The sequence below is a fragment of the Panicum hallii genome, chromosome 9, assembly GCF_002211085.1.
Source record: "Panicum hallii strain FIL2 chromosome 9, PHallii_v3.1, whole genome shotgun sequence".
Lineage (NCBI taxonomy): Eukaryota > Viridiplantae > Streptophyta > Magnoliopsida > Poales > Poaceae > Panicum > Panicum hallii.
The window spans coordinates 14,030,432-14,049,574 of record NC_038050.1 but is presented as its reverse complement, the minus strand read 5'-3'; the positions used below and the strand labels follow the sequence as shown (position 1 = coordinate 14,049,574).

The 19,143-nt window shown below is 42.8% G+C and overlaps 1 protein-coding gene across 4 annotated transcripts; it reads left to right on the top strand.

Annotated features, from left to right (window-relative positions):
* Positions 1-362: 362 nt before the first annotated feature.
* On the top strand, positions 363-9,245 carry LOC112876941 (cold-responsive protein kinase 1-like). 4 transcript variants are annotated; one of them, XM_025941121.1, is made up of 8 exons: positions 363-1,292; positions 3,106-3,231; positions 3,394-3,518; positions 3,699-3,912; positions 4,214-4,445; positions 4,523-4,673; positions 5,101-5,408; positions 8,214-9,245. In XM_025941121.1, the coding sequence occupies exons 1-8, from the start codon at positions 452-454 to the stop codon at positions 8,368-8,370; spliced, it is 2,154 nt and encodes a 717-aa protein (XP_025796906.1). In that variant the 5' UTR covers positions 363-451; the 3' UTR covers positions 8,371-9,245. The 4 variants fall into 4 exon arrangements, with proteins under 4 accessions (XP_025796906.1, XP_025796905.1, XP_025796907.1 ...); XM_025941120.1 differs by having other exon boundaries at positions 364-1,292; positions 3,391-3,518; positions 8,214-9,242; XM_025941122.1 differs by lacking the exon at positions 8,214-9,245 and adding an exon at positions 5,521-6,366 and having other exon boundaries at positions 365-1,292; positions 3,391-3,518.
* Positions 9,246-19,143: the final 9,898 nt, after the last annotated feature.

Below are 19,143 nucleotides of genomic sequence, written 5' to 3'. Positions count from 1 at the left end.
CCCATCCCATTTTTTCATGTGTTTAATTGATAATGAGGTGTGACAAATTGGCTCTTATAGAAGAATATTAATTCCTCTAGATGCTAAACAAACTCACCCTGTAAAAATGGTGAAACATAGCCATCCATTTGGAATGTGACAGTGACAACGAGCCCAAGATTTTAAAATAGAACCATTCTATTTGTTAAAATTGGGATGTGAAACACAACCATCCACATGGAATGTGACAGTGACAGCGAGCCTAAGATTTTAAAGTGGAACCATCCTTTTTTTGAAAATTACGATGGAGTCATTTTATCCTAAAAACTAGGATGGAACTATTTCATGCAACCCGCTCTCCAATCAGACACAACGGACAACAATACACTGCACCACCAAATATCTCCTCAATCACCTTCTCCTTCCACAGCAAACTTCCCTATTTGCAAATCCAACCCAATACCTAGGACCCATGCGCGTCGTCTCCTCCACCAAACATATCAAAGACGACGTCTCGCCTCCTCGACCACCGCCGGTGGCAATGCAGGGGCACGGCATGGCTCACTTCATGCTCTTACCGGCTCTAGCGCTGGTGGTGGTTGCCTCCGCGTGGCTGACCCCGGCCGCCCTTGGGGACCCGCAGGCCACGCAGCTCAACCTGGGTTGCAGCACGTACAACGCCACGCCCGCGTCCGCCTTCCTCCTCGCCCTCAACTCCACATTTGCCGACCTGCGCGCCAACCTCTCAGCTGGCGGCGGCTTCGCCACCGCAGCGGAGCCGCGCGCCGCCGCCCCGGCGTTTGCGATGGCGCAGTGCCGCCCGTACGTCGTGGGCCGAGACTGCGTCGCCTGCTTCGACACGGCCGCCGCGCGCCTCCGCGGTTCGTGCGGCGCCGCCAACGGCGCCCGTGTCATATTCGACGGCTGCGTGATCCGCTACGAGAGCGCGGCCTTCTTCGACCAGGCCACGCTCCCGGGAAACACACAGCTCTGCAACGGGTCCGCCGTGGGCGTCGGCGGCTTCGCCGACGCGGCGCGGGCTCTGGTGGCCGACCTCGCGGCGGCCGTGCCTCGCGTCCCGGGGTTCGCCGCGGCGGCCGCAAGGGGCGGCGTGTACGCGGCGGCGCAGTGCGTGGAGACGGTCGGGGAGGGTGGCTGCGCGCAGTGCCTCAAGGTGGCGGTGGGGAACATCGACGGGTGCCCGCCCAACTCCGATGGCCGTGCCGTGGACGCCGGCTGCTTCATGAGATACTCCCATAAACCGTTCTTCCCGGCGAATGCAACCGTGGACCTCGCCGCGTACTTGCGCTCTGGTGAGTTCACCTTTGCTATTGCACGGGTCGTGAGGTAAAGTCAGAGTACAGTGCCTGCTGACATACGGGACCACGACGGATAGGCCCACACGCAAGTGACGAAGTCACCAATGATTTTACGTACGTCCGAGGATCTGCTACCTACGTATCATGTATTTGTGTGTTTTTCTAGCTTGTTTAACCACTTCCATGCTTACTTATTAAAGACGGGATCGAACAACGAGCCACTCAAAACAAGGGCGAAGCTAGAAAATGAAACCATCGGGTCGGTTCCATCAATTACAGGATCAAATGCATAGATGAACAGTGTTAAACAATATCTTTCCACTGAATTCGACAAATTTTATTGGGGTCCGGCGACCCCGACAGCTTCAGCTTCGCCCCTGACTCAAACTCTTGATTCACAGGTTTGACAAACTACACCGCCGTTACGCAATTCAAATACATTAAAATCTACTCCCTTCGTTCTAAGTTATAGGTTTTGATATTTCTAGATATATAGTTTTTACTATGCATATAAATATACACCATATCTAAATAAGTAATAAAAACTATATAAAAACTTAAAACGACATATAAATTAAAATGGAGGGAGTATGTCTAAATCAGAAAGAAAAACATTGCTTGGTAAAGGGAACCCTTCCCCCAAATGGTGGAACAGTGCTCGTCATATTCATATGTTGCTCTTTTTCTCTCTACTTAAGCTTCCAGCCTTCCATCCTAGCCGATGACGTCATTGTCCCCTACCACACTCACACCACCACTGTATCTCATACCGCCGCCGCCGTCAAAGTCTCTAGCGTGATGATGCCGGCACCGCAATAATCAGTTCAGGAGACCCTCCAATTCACTGATGTGGCCTCTAGCTTTTCCCTTTTGGCCTCAATGTTCCTAATGGTTCATTGCGAATTCAGGGCGCACTCGGTTGGCATCTGACTTAGGAACTTAGCCACAACTACAGTTAGAGAAAGTGCAGCGGACAAATCAGCCACCAAACTTGTGGTGAAGTTTCGCAATAAAATGACACTAAGTTGACATGTCGAATATATATAGAGCTAAGAAAGTCTAGTGAGCCACCACCATTGTGGAATAAACCAGAAATACTCCTAAGAAATTATGGCGTGCTTAAGGTGTGATGTGGCAAAGTTTGGCAAGTAACAAAGGATGCCCTTACATTCTTGTTTAAAATTTGTTATTCTGTCTTAGTTCTTTAGTCTATTCTGTCATTAAAATTCAGCAAAACACCTCTAGAAAAAAACTGTATTGCTTTCTTTATGGAGTTATTTCATCTCAGAGTAAAAGTATAAACTAATTGATACCTTCATACAGTTCAGGAAATGGAATGTTTCAAACGATTTTTGGTGTCTTTTAACCTTCCAAAAAGTTATAATCAATTCATTCGCTTCAGGGAGTTGTTTTCCTTGAACTTAGCTTGTATTGCGGATTCAGATAGAAAGTAACAATAAGTTTCACAATAACAGAGCCGAGGGGATACTACATCTCCAGTTCAAGGTTTATTTTCAGTTCAGAGTTCCCAGTGCATGATTCGCTTGCAGTGAAATATAATCAAGCAAGAAAGGAACTGTTAAAGGGCGAACATTTGTACATTCAGGAAATCTAATTATTGTCAGGAGAGATTTATGGTTTGTTCTAATTTTTCAGCAAATTATGATCAGTTTATTTGCTTAAGGGAGCGGTTTTGTTTGAAGTTAGTTTGTACCAAGGATTCAGATAGAAAGTAATGAGAAGTTCCCCAAATGGAGCCAATGATTTTGTTTTCAGTTCAGAACTCTCAATGCATGATTGCTTGCAGGGAAAAAATCAAGTCGGAAAGGAGCCATCATAGCAGGCATTATGGGAGGTGTAGCCTTCCTTATTTTTATTGGGCTATTGACTTTCTTATTGATCCGGTGGTCTAGAAACCTGAGGCCTCGGAGAGGTAAATGTTATGAAGCATTAATCAAACTAAAATAATGTTATTATTCTTGGCTAATGTTCGAATGATGAGATGTGTTGTCAGATATTCATGTCGTTGTCATGAAATGATCAACAACTATTTTGCTTCTGCATTTCCTTGTCTGATTGTATTTTCATTTAGGAGATATACTTGGAGCAACAGAATTACAAGGTCCAACAAGTTTCTACTATCACGATCTTAAGGCTGCAACCAATAATTTCAACGAGAAAAGCAAACTCGGAGAAGGAGGTTTTGGAGATGTCTATAAGGTATGGTGATCATCTAGCGTTAAATCTTCTAACGATATAAATCTGCGAACAGCATGCAACTTTACAGAACTAGTAAACTTTTTTGAAGCGGCCACAACCAGTAAACTTAGGACTAAGAAAACATTATCTCTTATAAGCAACACCTTTTGTTTTAAAAAGGGGGTATCGCTTTTCTGACAGGGTTTGCTGAAAAATGGGAAAACAGTTGCAGTAAAAAGGTTGATTGTAATGGACACTAGCAGGGCCAAAGCGGATTTTGAAAGTGAGGTGAAGTTAATCAGCAATGTTCATCACCGGAATCTTGTCCGGCTTCTTGGTTGCTCTCGGAAGGCCTCTGAGTTCCTACTTGTTTATGAATACATGGCAAATGGTAGCCTGGACAAGTTCCTCTTTGGTATGTTACTCTAGTATATGTTTCTCACATATTTAATATTTTATCTTTTAAAGTTTTCAAAGAACTTCATAGACAGGTTGAGAAAATCCATTTTGTTGATGCATATGGTACTGCCCATTTGATTGTGCTAGATGGTTTTCATTAATTTTAGCTGAATGCTGTCTCCACCCCTTTCAAAAGAGTAAAGAAACTCCAATTTTGTATACATTTTGAGAGGGATTGACATTCCAAGCGAAGTTCAGTGGCTAGCATTACAGTACTGACATGCACTCTGTGCAATGGCCTCCTTTTTGCATTACAGGCGAGAGACGTGGAACCCTCAATTGGAAGCAGCGATTTAACATTATTGTTGGCATGGCACGTGGTCTTGCATATCTTCATCAAGAGTTTCATGTTTGTATAATACACCGGGACATTAAATCTAGCAATGTTCTTCTTGATGATGACTTTCAGCCCAAAATTGCCGATTTTGGTTTGGCAAGGCTCCTACCTGATGATCATAGTCATTTGAGCACAAAATTTGCAGGAACATTGTAAGTACAAACATGCAAGTATTTCATTGGGTAACAAGTACACGACTTATTTTTATAATTTATTTTTCTATGAGCAGGGGCTACACTGCTCCGGAGTATGCAATTCATGGTCAATTATCAGAGAAGGTTGACACTTACAGCTTTGGTGTTGTCGTTTTGGAAATATTGAGTGGTCGTAAGAGTAATGATACAAAGCTCGATCCTGAAACGCAGTACCTACTTGAATGGGTATCCAGCTTTCTTCTCAAACTTTACTTCTCTTGGCGGATGCATTAGCCATATTACAATCATGTCCGCATATTTTTCATCTACAGCTTTGTACTTATGTAATCTGTGCTTTATCGTCTCATTTTTTATTTCTTACTAAACTATGTGAGGCAGAAACACATTTGATGGATTTTCGCTATATACATCATTCTGAAGATTTTACAGACACTGTCACTGACAAAATACCAGCACAAAAAACATAACCTGATCTTATGTTTTCTATTAATCTTTGTCAAGATCTAGCTTGGATACTTTGACCAGTTATTTTTTTCCCTTGACAAAAAGGGCTTAAAAGTATTGCTCATGTTTCATATGATCGTATTGTATCACCACTAATGGTGTCTAGATGCCTTTTTGATCATCCCCTATGGACTATGTGGTTGCACAGGTCTGGAAGCTATATGAAAGTGACAACTTACTCGCATTGGTGGACGAATCACTAGATCCGGAAGAATATAAGCCGGATGAAGTAAAAAGAATCATGGAGATAGCCCTTCTCTGCACTCAATCAGCCGTTGCTGCAAGGCCAATGATGTCAGAAGTGGTTGTGTTGTTGTTGACAAGAAATGATCCGGAGCTCCAGCCCACAAGGCCCACTTTTATTGACGCAACAAGTAGAGTGAGAGGTGAAACATCCACCTCCAGTTCGTCTTCTGCCTCCAAGGCTACTGTATCAGTTTCACAGGTTTCAGGCAGGTAAAAAGCGTTCTGTATGACTTCCCTTCATTATGTAACAAGAATTTTTGTATCTATGCATATATGGTACAGAACTAAGATATACCAATAAGTGATGAGTACTTTTTTTTAGAGGACCTACGGCAGGCAAATCGCCTGAACATGTATTACTCATGCAAGTGTTTGCATACAGGGGATTTGCGAAGGTAAGAGAAAGTGAGAGCTAGTAGATGAATCACCCTATTACATGATCGAATCTATCACACCAGCTGCGAAGAGCAGCTTTACATAGGGGTTCTTAGCTCGAAACAGCCACAAACCCAGATCGTTGGTCATGTCATGAAGCACACCACGCGCCGTGGTCTCCAGATTGTCGAAGGCCTTCCGATTCCTCGCCTTCCAAGTGTTCCAAAGGATTCACGTAATAACCGTAGATTGGACCGAGTGTCATCACGGAACACCTGATGGGTCCATAAGTCTGCCACCTGCAAATGTGTGAAGGAGGTGCAGAGGCCACAACATGGACCAAACCTGAATAGTTCTTGGGCAGGAGAAGATATGCTGGTGGTCTTCCGGCAGGCCACAAGAGGCAGCAGTATCAGAGTTGGTGATGTGCCGACGGAAGAGGAGAGCACGGGCCGGTAGCGTCTCCCGATGGACCAGCCAAAGGAATTGCTTGGCTTGTGATGTGGCGAAGTTGTTCCAGATGAGAGGAGCTAAGTTGTCTGGTGGTAGCTGAGGCGACCGGGCTTTGTAAAGTCCAGCGGTGGTAATGGAGGTGAGACATCCCCGCAGTCATCGACCATCACCTACCTGTGGCCGGAGAGCCACATTCTGTAGTGCTTGGCAAAGACAACCTAGCTGTTCCTGTGCCGGTAGAAAGCGTGTGTGCGAGGTGTAAATTCCATGCGCCAGAGCTGCAAGCTGAAAAGACTGAGATATTTATCCAGCCGGAGCCACCAACCGGGATAAATGAGGGACTTTTAGTTCTGGTTGGTGGCTCCAACCGGGACTAAATTTCCCAGCCTCTTTTATCCCCATCTTCCTCCCCTGCCCGAGTCATTCCTCCATTCGTGTTCTTCATATTCTTGGCTCTCTGGGTGAGGGAGGTCATGCCAATTTTCTCCATGATTTGTGAAGACTTTTGAATCCTCCATCCATCCAACGGTTTAAAGGTTAGAAACTTCATCATCTCATCTTTCATTGCTATTATAGCTCATTTCATGGTTTAGAAATAGAGATTTTGAGGGTTTTTAGATTGGGAAAAATGTTGGAGTTTTTTTTTATTTATACACCATTTGAGCTCAAATTACTTAAGGTTTGCATAGAGTAGAATATTATTTTTTGGAATGGGAGTATATACATAGAGAGAGAAATACTATTTAGAAAAAAAATATGGATATGAAAATGAGTGTAGTAGTACTTTTTATTTCTAGAATGAGAGTATGTATATACGACCATATGTAAATTTGAATGTGAAAATTGTGAATGTGAAATTTCAAATTGAATGTTTATGTGCAATGTGAAATGTCAAATTGAATAATTATTGAAAGTGATAAAAAATGTATACTTGATATTATACTATGAATGAATTACTTTGACACTCTAATGATGTATTTATTCATGTTTACATTGAAACCGCCGAGAAGTAAAAAAAATCTTTATTTCGGAATATGTATCTGTCATTAACCTTGATCATGTGGTGATGATATTGCAATTCGGGGCTAAGATGATATTCGCGACACGGTGCGGTATAAGAACGTGATGAAAGAGTACGGCCTTGGTCCCAATGAAAAAATTCTCATCTTTGAGCGAGGTAAGGATGCCACCATTCGGACCAAAGCCGTACACCTTCATCATGTCCCTGCGCCGCACCGTGCCGCGGATATCAATATTGGCCCCGAATGGTAGTGTCATCACCGCATGGTCGAGGTTAATGACAGATACTTGTTCCTAAACAAAGATTTTTTTTCTTCTCGATGGTTTTTACATATAGAGTCTGAAACAAAGTTGTGAACCTTGATTGCATCCCATATGGCGTGGGACAATGAGTGTTCGCTTCAAACTGAAGAGTGTCAAAATACTTAGTGTTCGCCTCTAAAAATTTGTTCAATTTTTTACATTTATTTGATAAGTGTAGTGAGATCAGTTTCATTTTTAAAAATATTGTAGTTGAGTGCTTTACCCAACATGATGAATAATTAATGTTTAATCCATAGAAATGGCTTTGCAACATGATGCATTGGAGCGTCGTACGTCCGCTCGGGCGCCAGTATGCAATCATTTGAAGCATACCGGACTGAAGGGTACCTTGGACTTGTTAGTGGTCGTATTCGTTGTTGGATTAAGAAAGCATTTCATTGCCTCGCTCTTGAAAATGCAAGTCACAAATTTGAGCGTGAATATGATGTCGAGTTGCATGGTACGGATGATGATCGCGAGTTGATGGCTCGACATAAATTAAGGCATGAAGTGTCGAGGATGGTAGAAATTGACCGTTCAGTATCCAGAGTTGGCGTAGCGGTTCATGAGGCATCAGTCAATAGATCTCATGAGTAATTTGTATTAGCATGTAGCTTATTCGGTATTTTAGACTTTTTAACTAATCATGTTACGTAATGGATCATGTAGACCTTTTAATTATTATTGATATTATGTGATGGATATTTTGAACCTTTTAATTATTCATGTTATTGTAATTATAAGAATTTATTAATTTATTGCATTTATTTGATACTTGTAATAAAAATTGATATTTTAGATGTTTTAATTAATCATATTGTTTAATTTTTCATGTTATGTAAAATATCATATTGTGCAATGCAGATGGACTAACAATGGATGTACAATGCTGACCGACGTTCCAAGAAGTTCATTGATGGACTCCATTATTTTTTGGATGTGGCCGAGACAAACAAGCAGAAAGGTTTCATGTGTTGCCCGTGCATCCATTCCCAGAACAAGAAGGGTTACTCCTCTTTAAGGACCCTTCACAGCCATATTTTTGCTAATGGTTTCATATCCAATTACATTTGTTGGACCAGCCATGGAGAGAAAGGGGTTATAATGGAGGATAATGAAGAAGAAGTTTTTGTCGGCAACTTTCCTAACCACGCTGGATTTGGTGCCTTAGATGATGATGCTGCAATGGAAGAGCCTGAAGGAGAGGCGGCAGGTGATGATTCCACGGACGATCTTGGGCAGGCACTGCGCGATGCATGTGAAAATTGTGAAAGTGAGACTGAATGGATGAAGTTTCGGCAGATGTTAGCGGACCACCGCAGGTTGTTGTACCCAATATGCGTAGATGGTTTGAAGAAGCTTGGCATCACTCTAGAGTTACTACAATGGAAGGCAACGCATGGTGTATCTGACAAGGGATTTGGTGAATTACTGAAACTTTAAAAAAAAATTCTTCATAAGGATAACAAGTTGCCTACCACAACATATGAAGCAAAACAACTTGTTTGCCCTCTAGGTTTGAAGATATAGAAGGTACACGCATGTCCTAATGACTATATCTTGTACCACGGTGATGAGTACGAGAATTTGGATGCATGCCCCATAAGCGGTGCATTGAGGTATAAGATCAGGAGAAACAACCTTGGAGAAGTCGAGGGGGAGCGTCCTAGGAAGAGAGTTCCTACCAAGGTCATGTGGTACTCTCCTATAATACCACATTTGAAGCGGCTATTTAGGAACAAAGATCATGCTAAGTTGATGCGATGGCACAAAAAAGAATGAAAGCAAGACACAATGTTGAGACAGCCGGCTGATGGATTCCAGCGGAGAAAAATAGATAGAACTTACCTAGACTTTGCACTAGATGCGAGAAACATAAGGTTTGCTTTGAGTACAGATGGCATGAATCTTTTCGGTGAAATGAGCAGTAGCCACAACTTGGCCTGTGACTCTATGTATATACAATCTAACACCATGGCTCTGCATGATGCAAAAATTCATCATGATGCCAGTGCTTATCCCGAGCCCAAAGCAACCTGGTAATGATATTGATATGTACCTAAGACCACTGGTCGAAAAACTTTTATTGCTGTGGTACGAAGAAGGTGTACGGATGTGGGATAGAAGAACTTTAACCTATGAGCCTTGTTATTCGTAACCATTAATGACACGAAGAAGGTGTACAGATGTGGGATAGAAGAACTTTAACCTATGAGCCTTGTTATTCGTAACCATTAATGACTGATCTGCTCTTAGTAACCTGTCAGGATAAATGAGCAAACGATATAGAGTCTACACACGCTGCTTAGATGAAACTGATAGTGTATACTTGACTCGCTGCAAAAGGTTGTATATAGGGGTCATCGTCGTTTCTTCCCATCAAACATCAGGTACGAAGGAGAGGCAAGCATTTCAAAGGGCAAGCAGACCACTGTACAAAGCTAAGTGGTATGCAAGTCTTTGATATGGTAAAGGATATAGAAGTAGTATTTGGCAAGGAACCTGATAGCCAATCTGTTCCGAGCGAAAACAGAATGGCGCCCATATGGAAGAAGTCTATTTTTTAGGAGCTACCATATTGGAAAGTCTTAGATGTTTGCAATTCAATTGATATGATGCACATCACGAAGAATCTTTGCGTCAACCCGATAGGATTCCTAGGAGTGTACGGGAAGACAAAAGATACACTAAAGCACAACAGGAATTGCAACATATGGAAGAACGAGATGGCCTACATCCAGAAATGAGAGAAAATGGACGGCACTACTTAAGTCCTACCAGCTATACTCTTAGCAAAGAAGAGAAGGAAAGCATATTCGAGTGCTTGAGCAGTATCAAGGTCCCATCTAGATACTCCTTGAACATAAAAGGAATCCTAAATATACTAGAGAAAAAAATTCACAAACCTAAAGTCTCATGATTGTCACGTGCTTATGACTCAACTTCTTCCAGTTGCGTTGCGTGGGATTCTGCTGGAGAATGTTCGATTAACCATCATAAAGCAGTGTGCTTTCCTCAACGCAATTTCTTAGAAGGTAATTGATGCAGACAATCTTATAAAGCTGCAGAACAATGTGTTACAATATCTAGTTGGCTTTGCGTTGATATTTTCACCATCATTCTTCAAAATTATGACACATATCCTAGTTCACCTTGTCAAAGAGATCAATATTCTCGGACCTGTATTCCTGCACAATATGTTCCTTTTTGAAAGGTTCATGGCCGTACTAAAGAAATATATTCCTGATCGTGCTCGTCCTGAAGGAAGCATCGCTATTGGCTATGGAACAGAGGAGGTTATTGAGTTTTGTGTTGACTTTATTGATGATCTTAAACCGATTAGGGTTCCTGGATCGCGGTATGAGGGGAGAATACGTGGAAAAGGCACACTAGGAAAGAAAGCATATATCTGTACGGATGATTTCTCATTCAAAAAAGCACATTACATGGTTCTTCAACAATCCTCCTTAATGGATCCGTACATCGAGGAACATAAGAAGATTCTGTGCTCTGAATTCCCAGAATAGTCTGAGGCCTAGATTACACGTCGACACATGGATTCTTTCGCCAGTTGTTTGCGAAAGCATCTAATGCATAACATGGATATACCAGAACAGCTGGCGTGGTTGGCTAGGGGATCATCTTGGAGTAACCTAACATTCCAAGGGTATGAAATAAATGGGAACACATTTTACACCAGAGTCCAAGATAAAAGGAGCACCAACCAAAATAGCGGTGTCCGTATGGATGCCACAGACAACAATGGTAAAAGGAGACATATTATGGTTACATAGAAGAGATATGAGAACTGGATTATGGACCCATTTTGAAGATACCTCTATGTCGGTACCAATGGGTGAAGCTGACTGGAGAAGGGGTAACAAAAGATTAGTACGGGATGACAATAGTGGACCTCAACAATCTTGGGTACAGAGATGAGCCATTCGTCCTAGCCCAGGATGTCGCTTAGGTTTTCTACATAAAGGACATGTCCAGCAAGCCAAAGTAGGGGATAAACAAGTAAACGGGTGAGCCAAAGCGGCATATAGTTCTTTCAGGAAAAAGAAACATCATTGGAGTCGAGGACAAGACAAACCTGTCAGAGGATTATAATAAGTTTGTTGAGATTCCTTCTTTCGCGCTGAATGGTGATCCATGCATCCTGCTAGCCAATGAGGATGCTCCATGCTGCAATCATAATCAAGGAACATATATGAAGAGGAAGTCAATTACCGTACCAGTAAATGCTGATCTTTAATGTAGTATCATTTTATAAATATCTGATGAACAATTTATATATTTCAATTATACGTACTTCAGCCTTGTTGTTGTGTTTTATAAATTTCCTAGTTTTCTACTAATTTTCATGTTCAAATATAATTTTTAGATAATTTTTGGATATCTAGATTTATTTCATCAAACTTATACTAACATACACACACTAACACTACACACACTCTCTCTCACACACACACACTCACACTCACACACACACTTTATTATTTATTATAGTGATCAAAACAAGGCAAAAACTCATGGACTCCATAAACAGGCTTATTATCGGCAATAATGTTAAGAAAACTCATTTTTAACGTTAATGTGGTGACAAAACTCATTTTCTGTCGAAAAGCAATAATTTCAAACATTTTATTTAGCTAATCCATATTTGCATGGTCAAAATAAAAAATATAATGAAAAATCCCTTTAGTCCCGGGTGTTGGCTAGAACCAGGACTAAATGTTAGTCCCGGTTCTAGCCAACACCCGGGACTAAAGGTCGCCCCTTATATATCCTGGCCTCCCCTTGTCCCTTCTCCATTCTCGATCTTGGCCCGTCTATATGTCCGCCGTGCCGGTGCCTCCGCCTCCTTCTCCTCGCCACGCGCCTCCGCCAGCGCCTCCACTGCACCGCAGCCCCGGCGGCCCCCCGACCTCCTCCGTCGGTGTCCCCCATGCCCGAGCGCCCGCGCCACCATCGCCATCCTCGATCTGCACCGTGCTCGAGCACCCGCACGGCCGATCGCCGTCCCTCCGCGCCCTGCAGCGGTGCGCCCCGGCCCTCTCACCTCGTCGTCCTAAGCGCCGGCGGCGCGGCGGCCGTCGTCGATCCGATCCACCGTGACGCATCCACGTGCGCACCGCCCCCCGGCCCGGCCTCCCTCAACCCCATACGTGCCGTGCCACCCCTGGCAAGCGCACCGGCACACATCATCGCCGGCCGTCGTCGTCGCCGGCAGTGTGTGTTCATTGTGTCTGTGTGCGTGGGTGTGTGAGTGGGCCTGTGTGGGTCGTGTGTGTGAGTTTTGTATGTGTTTTTTTTAAAAAAAATTGAGGTGTGTGTATGGTTTGTGTATATATGCATGGTGTGTGGGTATGCATGTGTATGTATGATGTGTGCAGTATATGTGTATGTGTATGAAAATTTAACTAACTAGGAAATTTTCATTTATGTAGTCCCTCGCGCGCCGACGTTGATGTCCATTCCTCGCCACCACTGGCGCCTTGCCCCCCGTGCTTGGCCTCGCGCTCCAATGTCCGATCCACACCGGCACCCCCGCCTTCGTCCCCTGGTCGGCCTCGCACGCCGACATCTCTACGGAAATATACATTTCTAGAAAATTTCTAGATATTTGTATATTAAAAATTTAGTTACTTTGGTGACTAGACATAGTTCTTGAAAATATTATGTATATTGCATAGTGACTTTAATGACTAGAAAAAACTCTAGAAATTTGTGTATTTACTTTAATGACTAGAAAATTTTCTAGAAAATTTGTATAGTGGCTATTGTGACTAGATTAATTTGTAGAAAATTGATAGGGACGTCACTGACTATATTAAATTCTTGAAAATTTCATGTGTATTTAATTTAGTGTATATTTCTAGAAATTTCATGTATAAGTCCTTAAAAATTGTATACGGCTGATCTAGTGTTATTTTACATTAGTAACACTGAAGTCTATTGTTACTTATGTTTATGTATAGGTCCTTAGAAATTGTATAGGCCTGATCCTTAGCGTTATTTTCCATAGCTAACTATGAAGTCTATAGTTACTTACGTATAAGTTCTTAGAAAATTTTTATAGGGCTGATCCTTAGCATTATTTTATATAACTAACCCTAGAGAAGTCTATTATTAATTACATAGAAATCCTTAGAAATTGTGTAGTTACTTAGTGTAATTATTTTACATAAATTCTTGATTTTTTTATTTGTATTCTATTACTAGTTAAGATGGACATGAGAGAGGATGAAGTTGGTAATCAGTTCCTAATTAACATGATTGCCGATGGTAATATCGAAGAAGAAGAAGCCGGTGCTGATGCTCATCATCATGTCGAAGAAGAAGAAGCTGGTGACGGGATTGAGCAATCCGATGATGGTGCTGATCAACAAACAGAGAATGTGTATATATGTAACATTTCATTTTTCTATATGTATATATACGAAACAATATAGACAATGACTATTATTGAGCATGAATAATAATGTCTTTTATTTGTAGCCCTTGGCATCGGAGAAGCATAAAAGAGGCAAACGAGGCCCGACCAGAAAATTGGAAGGGCGATACATTATCACAGAAGTGGCACATGCTGGCAAATCCATGACTCCCGCCAATGCTGCAGGGAAATACATAAGAGAATGTGGACGTCTTGTGAGGGACCATATCCCAATCAGCTTTAGGTTGTGGAAATCTAATAATACAAATGAGCAAAGTGTAGCGGTGCCTCAAAGAGATAAGGAAAAGCTTTGGCGTGAATTAAGAATAATTTCACACTTCCACCAGAGTCTAAAGAATTAGTTGAGGACTCGACCTTCAGGAAGATTTCAAGAAGAATTTGGTTAAGGATTATATCAAGTAAGGGAAAACACGAACATTTACATGAGCACTTGAAAAACAGAAGGACCACTGGGATGTATTTGTGGCATATAAGTGTTCGGAGCTTGGTATTCAGTGGGTGCAAAGGAACAAAGAAAATGCATCAAATAAAAAATATCACCACACTCTAGGGCAAGGTGGCTACAAGGTCGCAATCCCGAAATAGGAGAAGATGGAGTAAGATTTGCTTGCTAGAGGTATCACACCTGCAAACATCAACTGGCCTGAACGTTAAAGGAACTGGTTTTATGGTCATGGCGGAACCTTGAACCCAGAGAATGGCGAGTGCATTTTTAGAGAAAGAATTCAGCGAGCAGCCATTAGACTACAGGAGGCCATAGAAACAGTTGCCTAGGGAATATTTCAACCTGATACAGAAAAAGATGGGCTGACTTATGCCCTTGAGAATCCAGAACATCCGGGTCAAACACGAGGCAAAGGCGTGATTCCGTGGAAATATGGGTTCAGCCAGTACATCGACTCTTACAGAAGCTGACAAAGAAGAAAGAACGAGGAGCAAGCGCGCTTGAGAAGGCTCAAAGAATAGTTGTTATCTAACGATGCTAGAATGGTGGATGAAGTGAAACGACAAGTTGCCATAGCAATGAGTTAGCAGCAGCAATCACAACCACTTCGGTGACTAATGTCAACGAAACTAATGTGTCTCAGCAAAGAAATAGTTGTGCTTCCACGGAGCTCCATGTTGAGTTGAAACTGGCCAGCAGCGCTATCCTGTAGATGATATCACTCAACGGATACCTTATGCACTGCAAAGTAAACACAAGGGCATAATCTTCACGGTTGGCTATATTACTGTTGCACCAACCCAACCAGGAGATGTCTATCATGGACAACCGATTCCTGTTGGATACGCTAAAGTAGGTGTGGAGGAGGTGTGCTAGGATTTTGAGACGCTCGAGCTCGACATTTCTGGAGGTGATGGGGAGATGACACTAGCATAGGCCATTCATGGTTGGATCTGTGGGAGAAGCGCAACATCCTCCTCAAGCCTACTGATCAGGCATCAAGGCTAGCATCTCCGCAACCTCCTCCAAGGGCACACAGCACGAGTCCACCGTCTCCGTCACCTGCACCACAATATTCTCCTTCAAGGGCACCTACCATGAGTCCACGGTCACCCGCTTCATCTCCTGGGCATCCGGCTTCTCCTTAGTCACCTCCTAGGCAGTGGTCTCCTCCTTCGCCTCCTCCGCCGCCGGCAAAGAAGCAAAAGCAATCGTCGAAGAAACAATCATTAGTTAAAGAGCCTCCAAAGGAGGAGGAGCAGATGAAGAAGAAAGCTAAGGATCGTGCTAAGCTACCGTGGGAGAAAACTTATGAGGAATGCTGTGAGGAAGCTAAGAAAGCGGTTGACACGCACTTCAAACCAAAGAAGCTAGAGAAGAAGGTACCCATAAATCCAGCAGATTCATCTTTTTTCTTAAAAATGACCGATACAAATAGGAGGAAATTCATTCCACCATCAGACTACGTCCGCTCAATTACCAAATCATATGAGAAGAAGAAGAAATCTGCTGGGTCGTCTGATGTTCCACAGCTCGGAGCCCAAAAGAAGCAATTAATTGAACCGCTCGTCATGCTACCAATATAACAACAAGGGCTAATTGCTTTTCTGGGCACCTCTCGTCTCTCGGAGGCTTAGGTTGTAGGGCATGATGAAATTGAAACACACCCCCGGAGTTTCTAGATGGAAATATGAGTCTCGCAAGAGGCTTGTTCCCCCAGAAGTTGTGCTTGTGCTTCCAACGCAAATGCGCAGGCTATATGATTACTACATGCTCGCGTCTAGCCGTAATGACTGCATGCTGGGTGTACGGATTAAATATGAAGATTACTTTCGTTGCGAGGATGTGATGTGGTTATATTTTGAAGAATTATACCAACTATACCATCAAGACGCCCTCGACATCAGTTTCATCAGCACCTGGCTTCTGTAAGTGGTGTTCTTCAATTTTCATTTACATAATTAGTGAATCTTAATACATGTCCTCAATTTATAGATTCCTTGTTTCTTTTGTATCATGTACAATGGAGATTCAAACTTGTAGGAAGAATGACTACTTTCACTTGGGCTACGTCAACCCAGTGGTTGTGAATTCTGTTACTCTAAAAGACAACCCTCAAGAAACATTTCATAACTTATACAAGCTCTTATCAATTCAGCATTACAAGCAGAATATAGTGTTTTCCTTACAACTTTCAGTGAGTGTTTTCTGCCGTGTAACCCTTTTACTTTTTACTTTTGTATAATTAAATTTTTCTAACCCTAACAAAAAGTGGCTATGTATAATCTTGCAAAAATCACTAGATACTAATTAACATAATTCTTGACATACGCTTAGCGATTGTTACGGACTCGTTGAAGAAAAAGCCTGAACTTTATTAAGACATGACCAACTTGTTGAAAAGATAATTATTAATTATGAGAATTTCTTACATGTGCTTAGCAATAAATATATTTATTCGTTCTTGGTCATGCACAGGGTTTGGAAAAAGTTAAGTGAAAAAGAACCACGTAATTTCGCAGGCGAACTTAGATTGAAGACAGACTTTCCGGTACGTACTGGATGCTGCTTTGCACATTTTATTTATTTTATTATATATTCATATGGATACCTGATAACTTCTTTTGTCTTAAAATATTTGAGGCAAGCACAGAGCAATAATTTATGTGCATACTATGTTTGCGAGAACATTCACACTCTTGTAGATCCTTACAAGACATATACTTCTTGGAAAGCGGAAGTAAGTAATAAACAACATTTTGCAATGTTTCAACTAATTTTAAAAATTATCATAATTAGTATTTTTCACTTTTTATAGATCCATAGGATGCGGAATAAGCTCCTTCCACAAGAAAGAGTTTTGGCGATTCAAGAAACCACAGCAGGATTAATATATGAGCAAGTCGCCAAATCAGATGGTGAATTTGACTATGATGGACACATTCTTGATAGAAGTAGTAAATATAGCATAGATGTCATATAAAACTTTTGGCACTTTGTATGTATATATCTATGCATGTTTCACTTTGTTGCACTTTAGCGGTGAATCCCAATTGCTATGTATATGTGTGTGTGTGTGTGTCAGTCAGTGGATTTCATACTCAGCTCGAACAAGCGCGCATTGTAGGAATGTATAGCGTGTAGGAACGTATAGTAATACTATAAAATGCTAAGTAATTTCAAATATAAAAATATAACTGAAATAAAAAAGAAATGAATGGAAAGGAATATAGAAAAAAAAGAACATGTAGTCCCGCTTGATAACACCAACCGGGAGGGTCCCTGCCTCGCCGCGGCTGAGAGCCTCTTTACTAACCGGAACTAAAGGGCTTGTTTAGTCCTGGTTGCTAGACCCGGGACTAAAGGCCCGGGCCTTTAGTCCCGGATTGGCGGTCCCGGTTGGGAAACTGGGATGGTAGAGATTTCCCAACCGGTGTACTAGTGGCCTCGTAGGTTAAAATTAAGGACTATAAGACCACTTACTCCCTATTGTACGAGTTGTTATTGTCATACTACTTATAATAGTTCTTTTTTTATTCCACAAATTAAGGAATATGGTAGTACTACGAGACAATAAAAGCGACAACCTATTATAGAGGTTGTTTGTTCAGTCGTCTCAGAATAACGTCTCGTTGCATGAGACCGTCTGTTAGACGGCTACAATATACATCTCCTTAGCACCGAAGTTATATTCAAGCAAAATGCCATGCTGCTGTAGAAGTGTCCAGGGATCATTGTTGTTTCGTTTGGCGTGGAAGCGCACGGGTTTGGAAAACAGTCATTACTTGTACGACTGTGCACACGGTCAACCTTATTAACAAAGCCAGTCAGATAGTCCTCTTTCTACCTGTGTGCATGCTTTGCAACTTTTCAAGAAGCTCGACTGGTGCCCAGGTAGGCGCGGTAGCCCCGTATTCGTGAAGGGAACCAGGCACGCACTTTCAAACTCTCCCTGCCAAACGGCTTTATTTCAAACGTTCCGGTTTGTTACGCGACCATGTTACTACTGATGATATCCAGAAACAATACACTATTGTTGCGTCAAAGCCACAACGCACAAAGCATGAACGTGCAACGTGGAGGAGCAGACTTCTGATGAGCACCTGGGGTCTCGTCTCGGTCTCGGCCATTCGTGCAGTCACCCACCGAATGCAAGCGTGTGAATAGAGTTTCCTCGGCACAGCAGCGCAAGCGCAACCGTACGTGCAGTCCGCGCCAGCGAGGGAGACCGGGCGGCGGAGACGGGCGGGGGACCGGCGGCTAAACAGTCTCTAATCTCTCCCAGGTCCCGCGTCGCTCTGTTCGCCCACGGGGATTTTGTTTGCACGTTCCCATGGTGGTGTGCCGCGTCGCTCTCGCGCCCTGCGCTGGGCCGCCTGGGCATGCCCTCGGATCGGTCGGTTCCACATGCCGCCTCCCCCGCGCGTCAACGATCTAGATCCACACCCAAAGTTTTATGTTTGCCATGAGTTGGGCCAATGATAGGCCGAGATTATTGCCCCGTCCGTCGTCTCGCCGTCCTTAATTATGTCAAAATAATGCCTGCATTCCTGACTTAACTCCAGACGACTTTAAGGCAGTATGCATTATCAACGTTGACTACCCGTGCCACACCCGACGAGCCCGCGAGTTCTATAAACAGCAAGGTCAACTCCCCAGAGGGAGGCGCTGGTGGCGGGGTCGAGGTCAGGCGTCGGGGTGTGGGTGGCTGCGCGAGGAAGAAACAGAGCAAGAAGAAAGAAACGAAGAGAGAGAAGGGAACATCTGGACCGGTTGTGGACGGTGATGGAGAGATAAGTTGATGTGGAGACAGACATATTTACTCCGCCTCAATCGATTAACTATAGATGACCACGCAATGTCCAGTGTATAAAAGCTATACCGGTCGA

What these genes read in the sequence shown, in the direction of transcription:
- LOC112876941 (XM_025941120.1), top strand. Translation starts at nt 452, where the DNA reads ATGCGCGTCGTCTCCTCCACCAAACATATCAAAGACGACGTCTCGCCT. An exon ending in AAACCTGAGGCCTCGGAGAG is followed by an intron (nt 3,232 to 3,390) that starts GTAAATGTTATG and finishes ATTTTCATTTAG; the next exon opens with GAGATATACTTGGAGCAACA. An exon ending in ACAAAATTTGCAGGAACATT is followed by an intron (nt 4,446 to 4,522) that starts GTAAGTACAAAC and finishes TTCTATGAGCAG; the next exon opens with GGGCTACACTGCTCCGGAGT.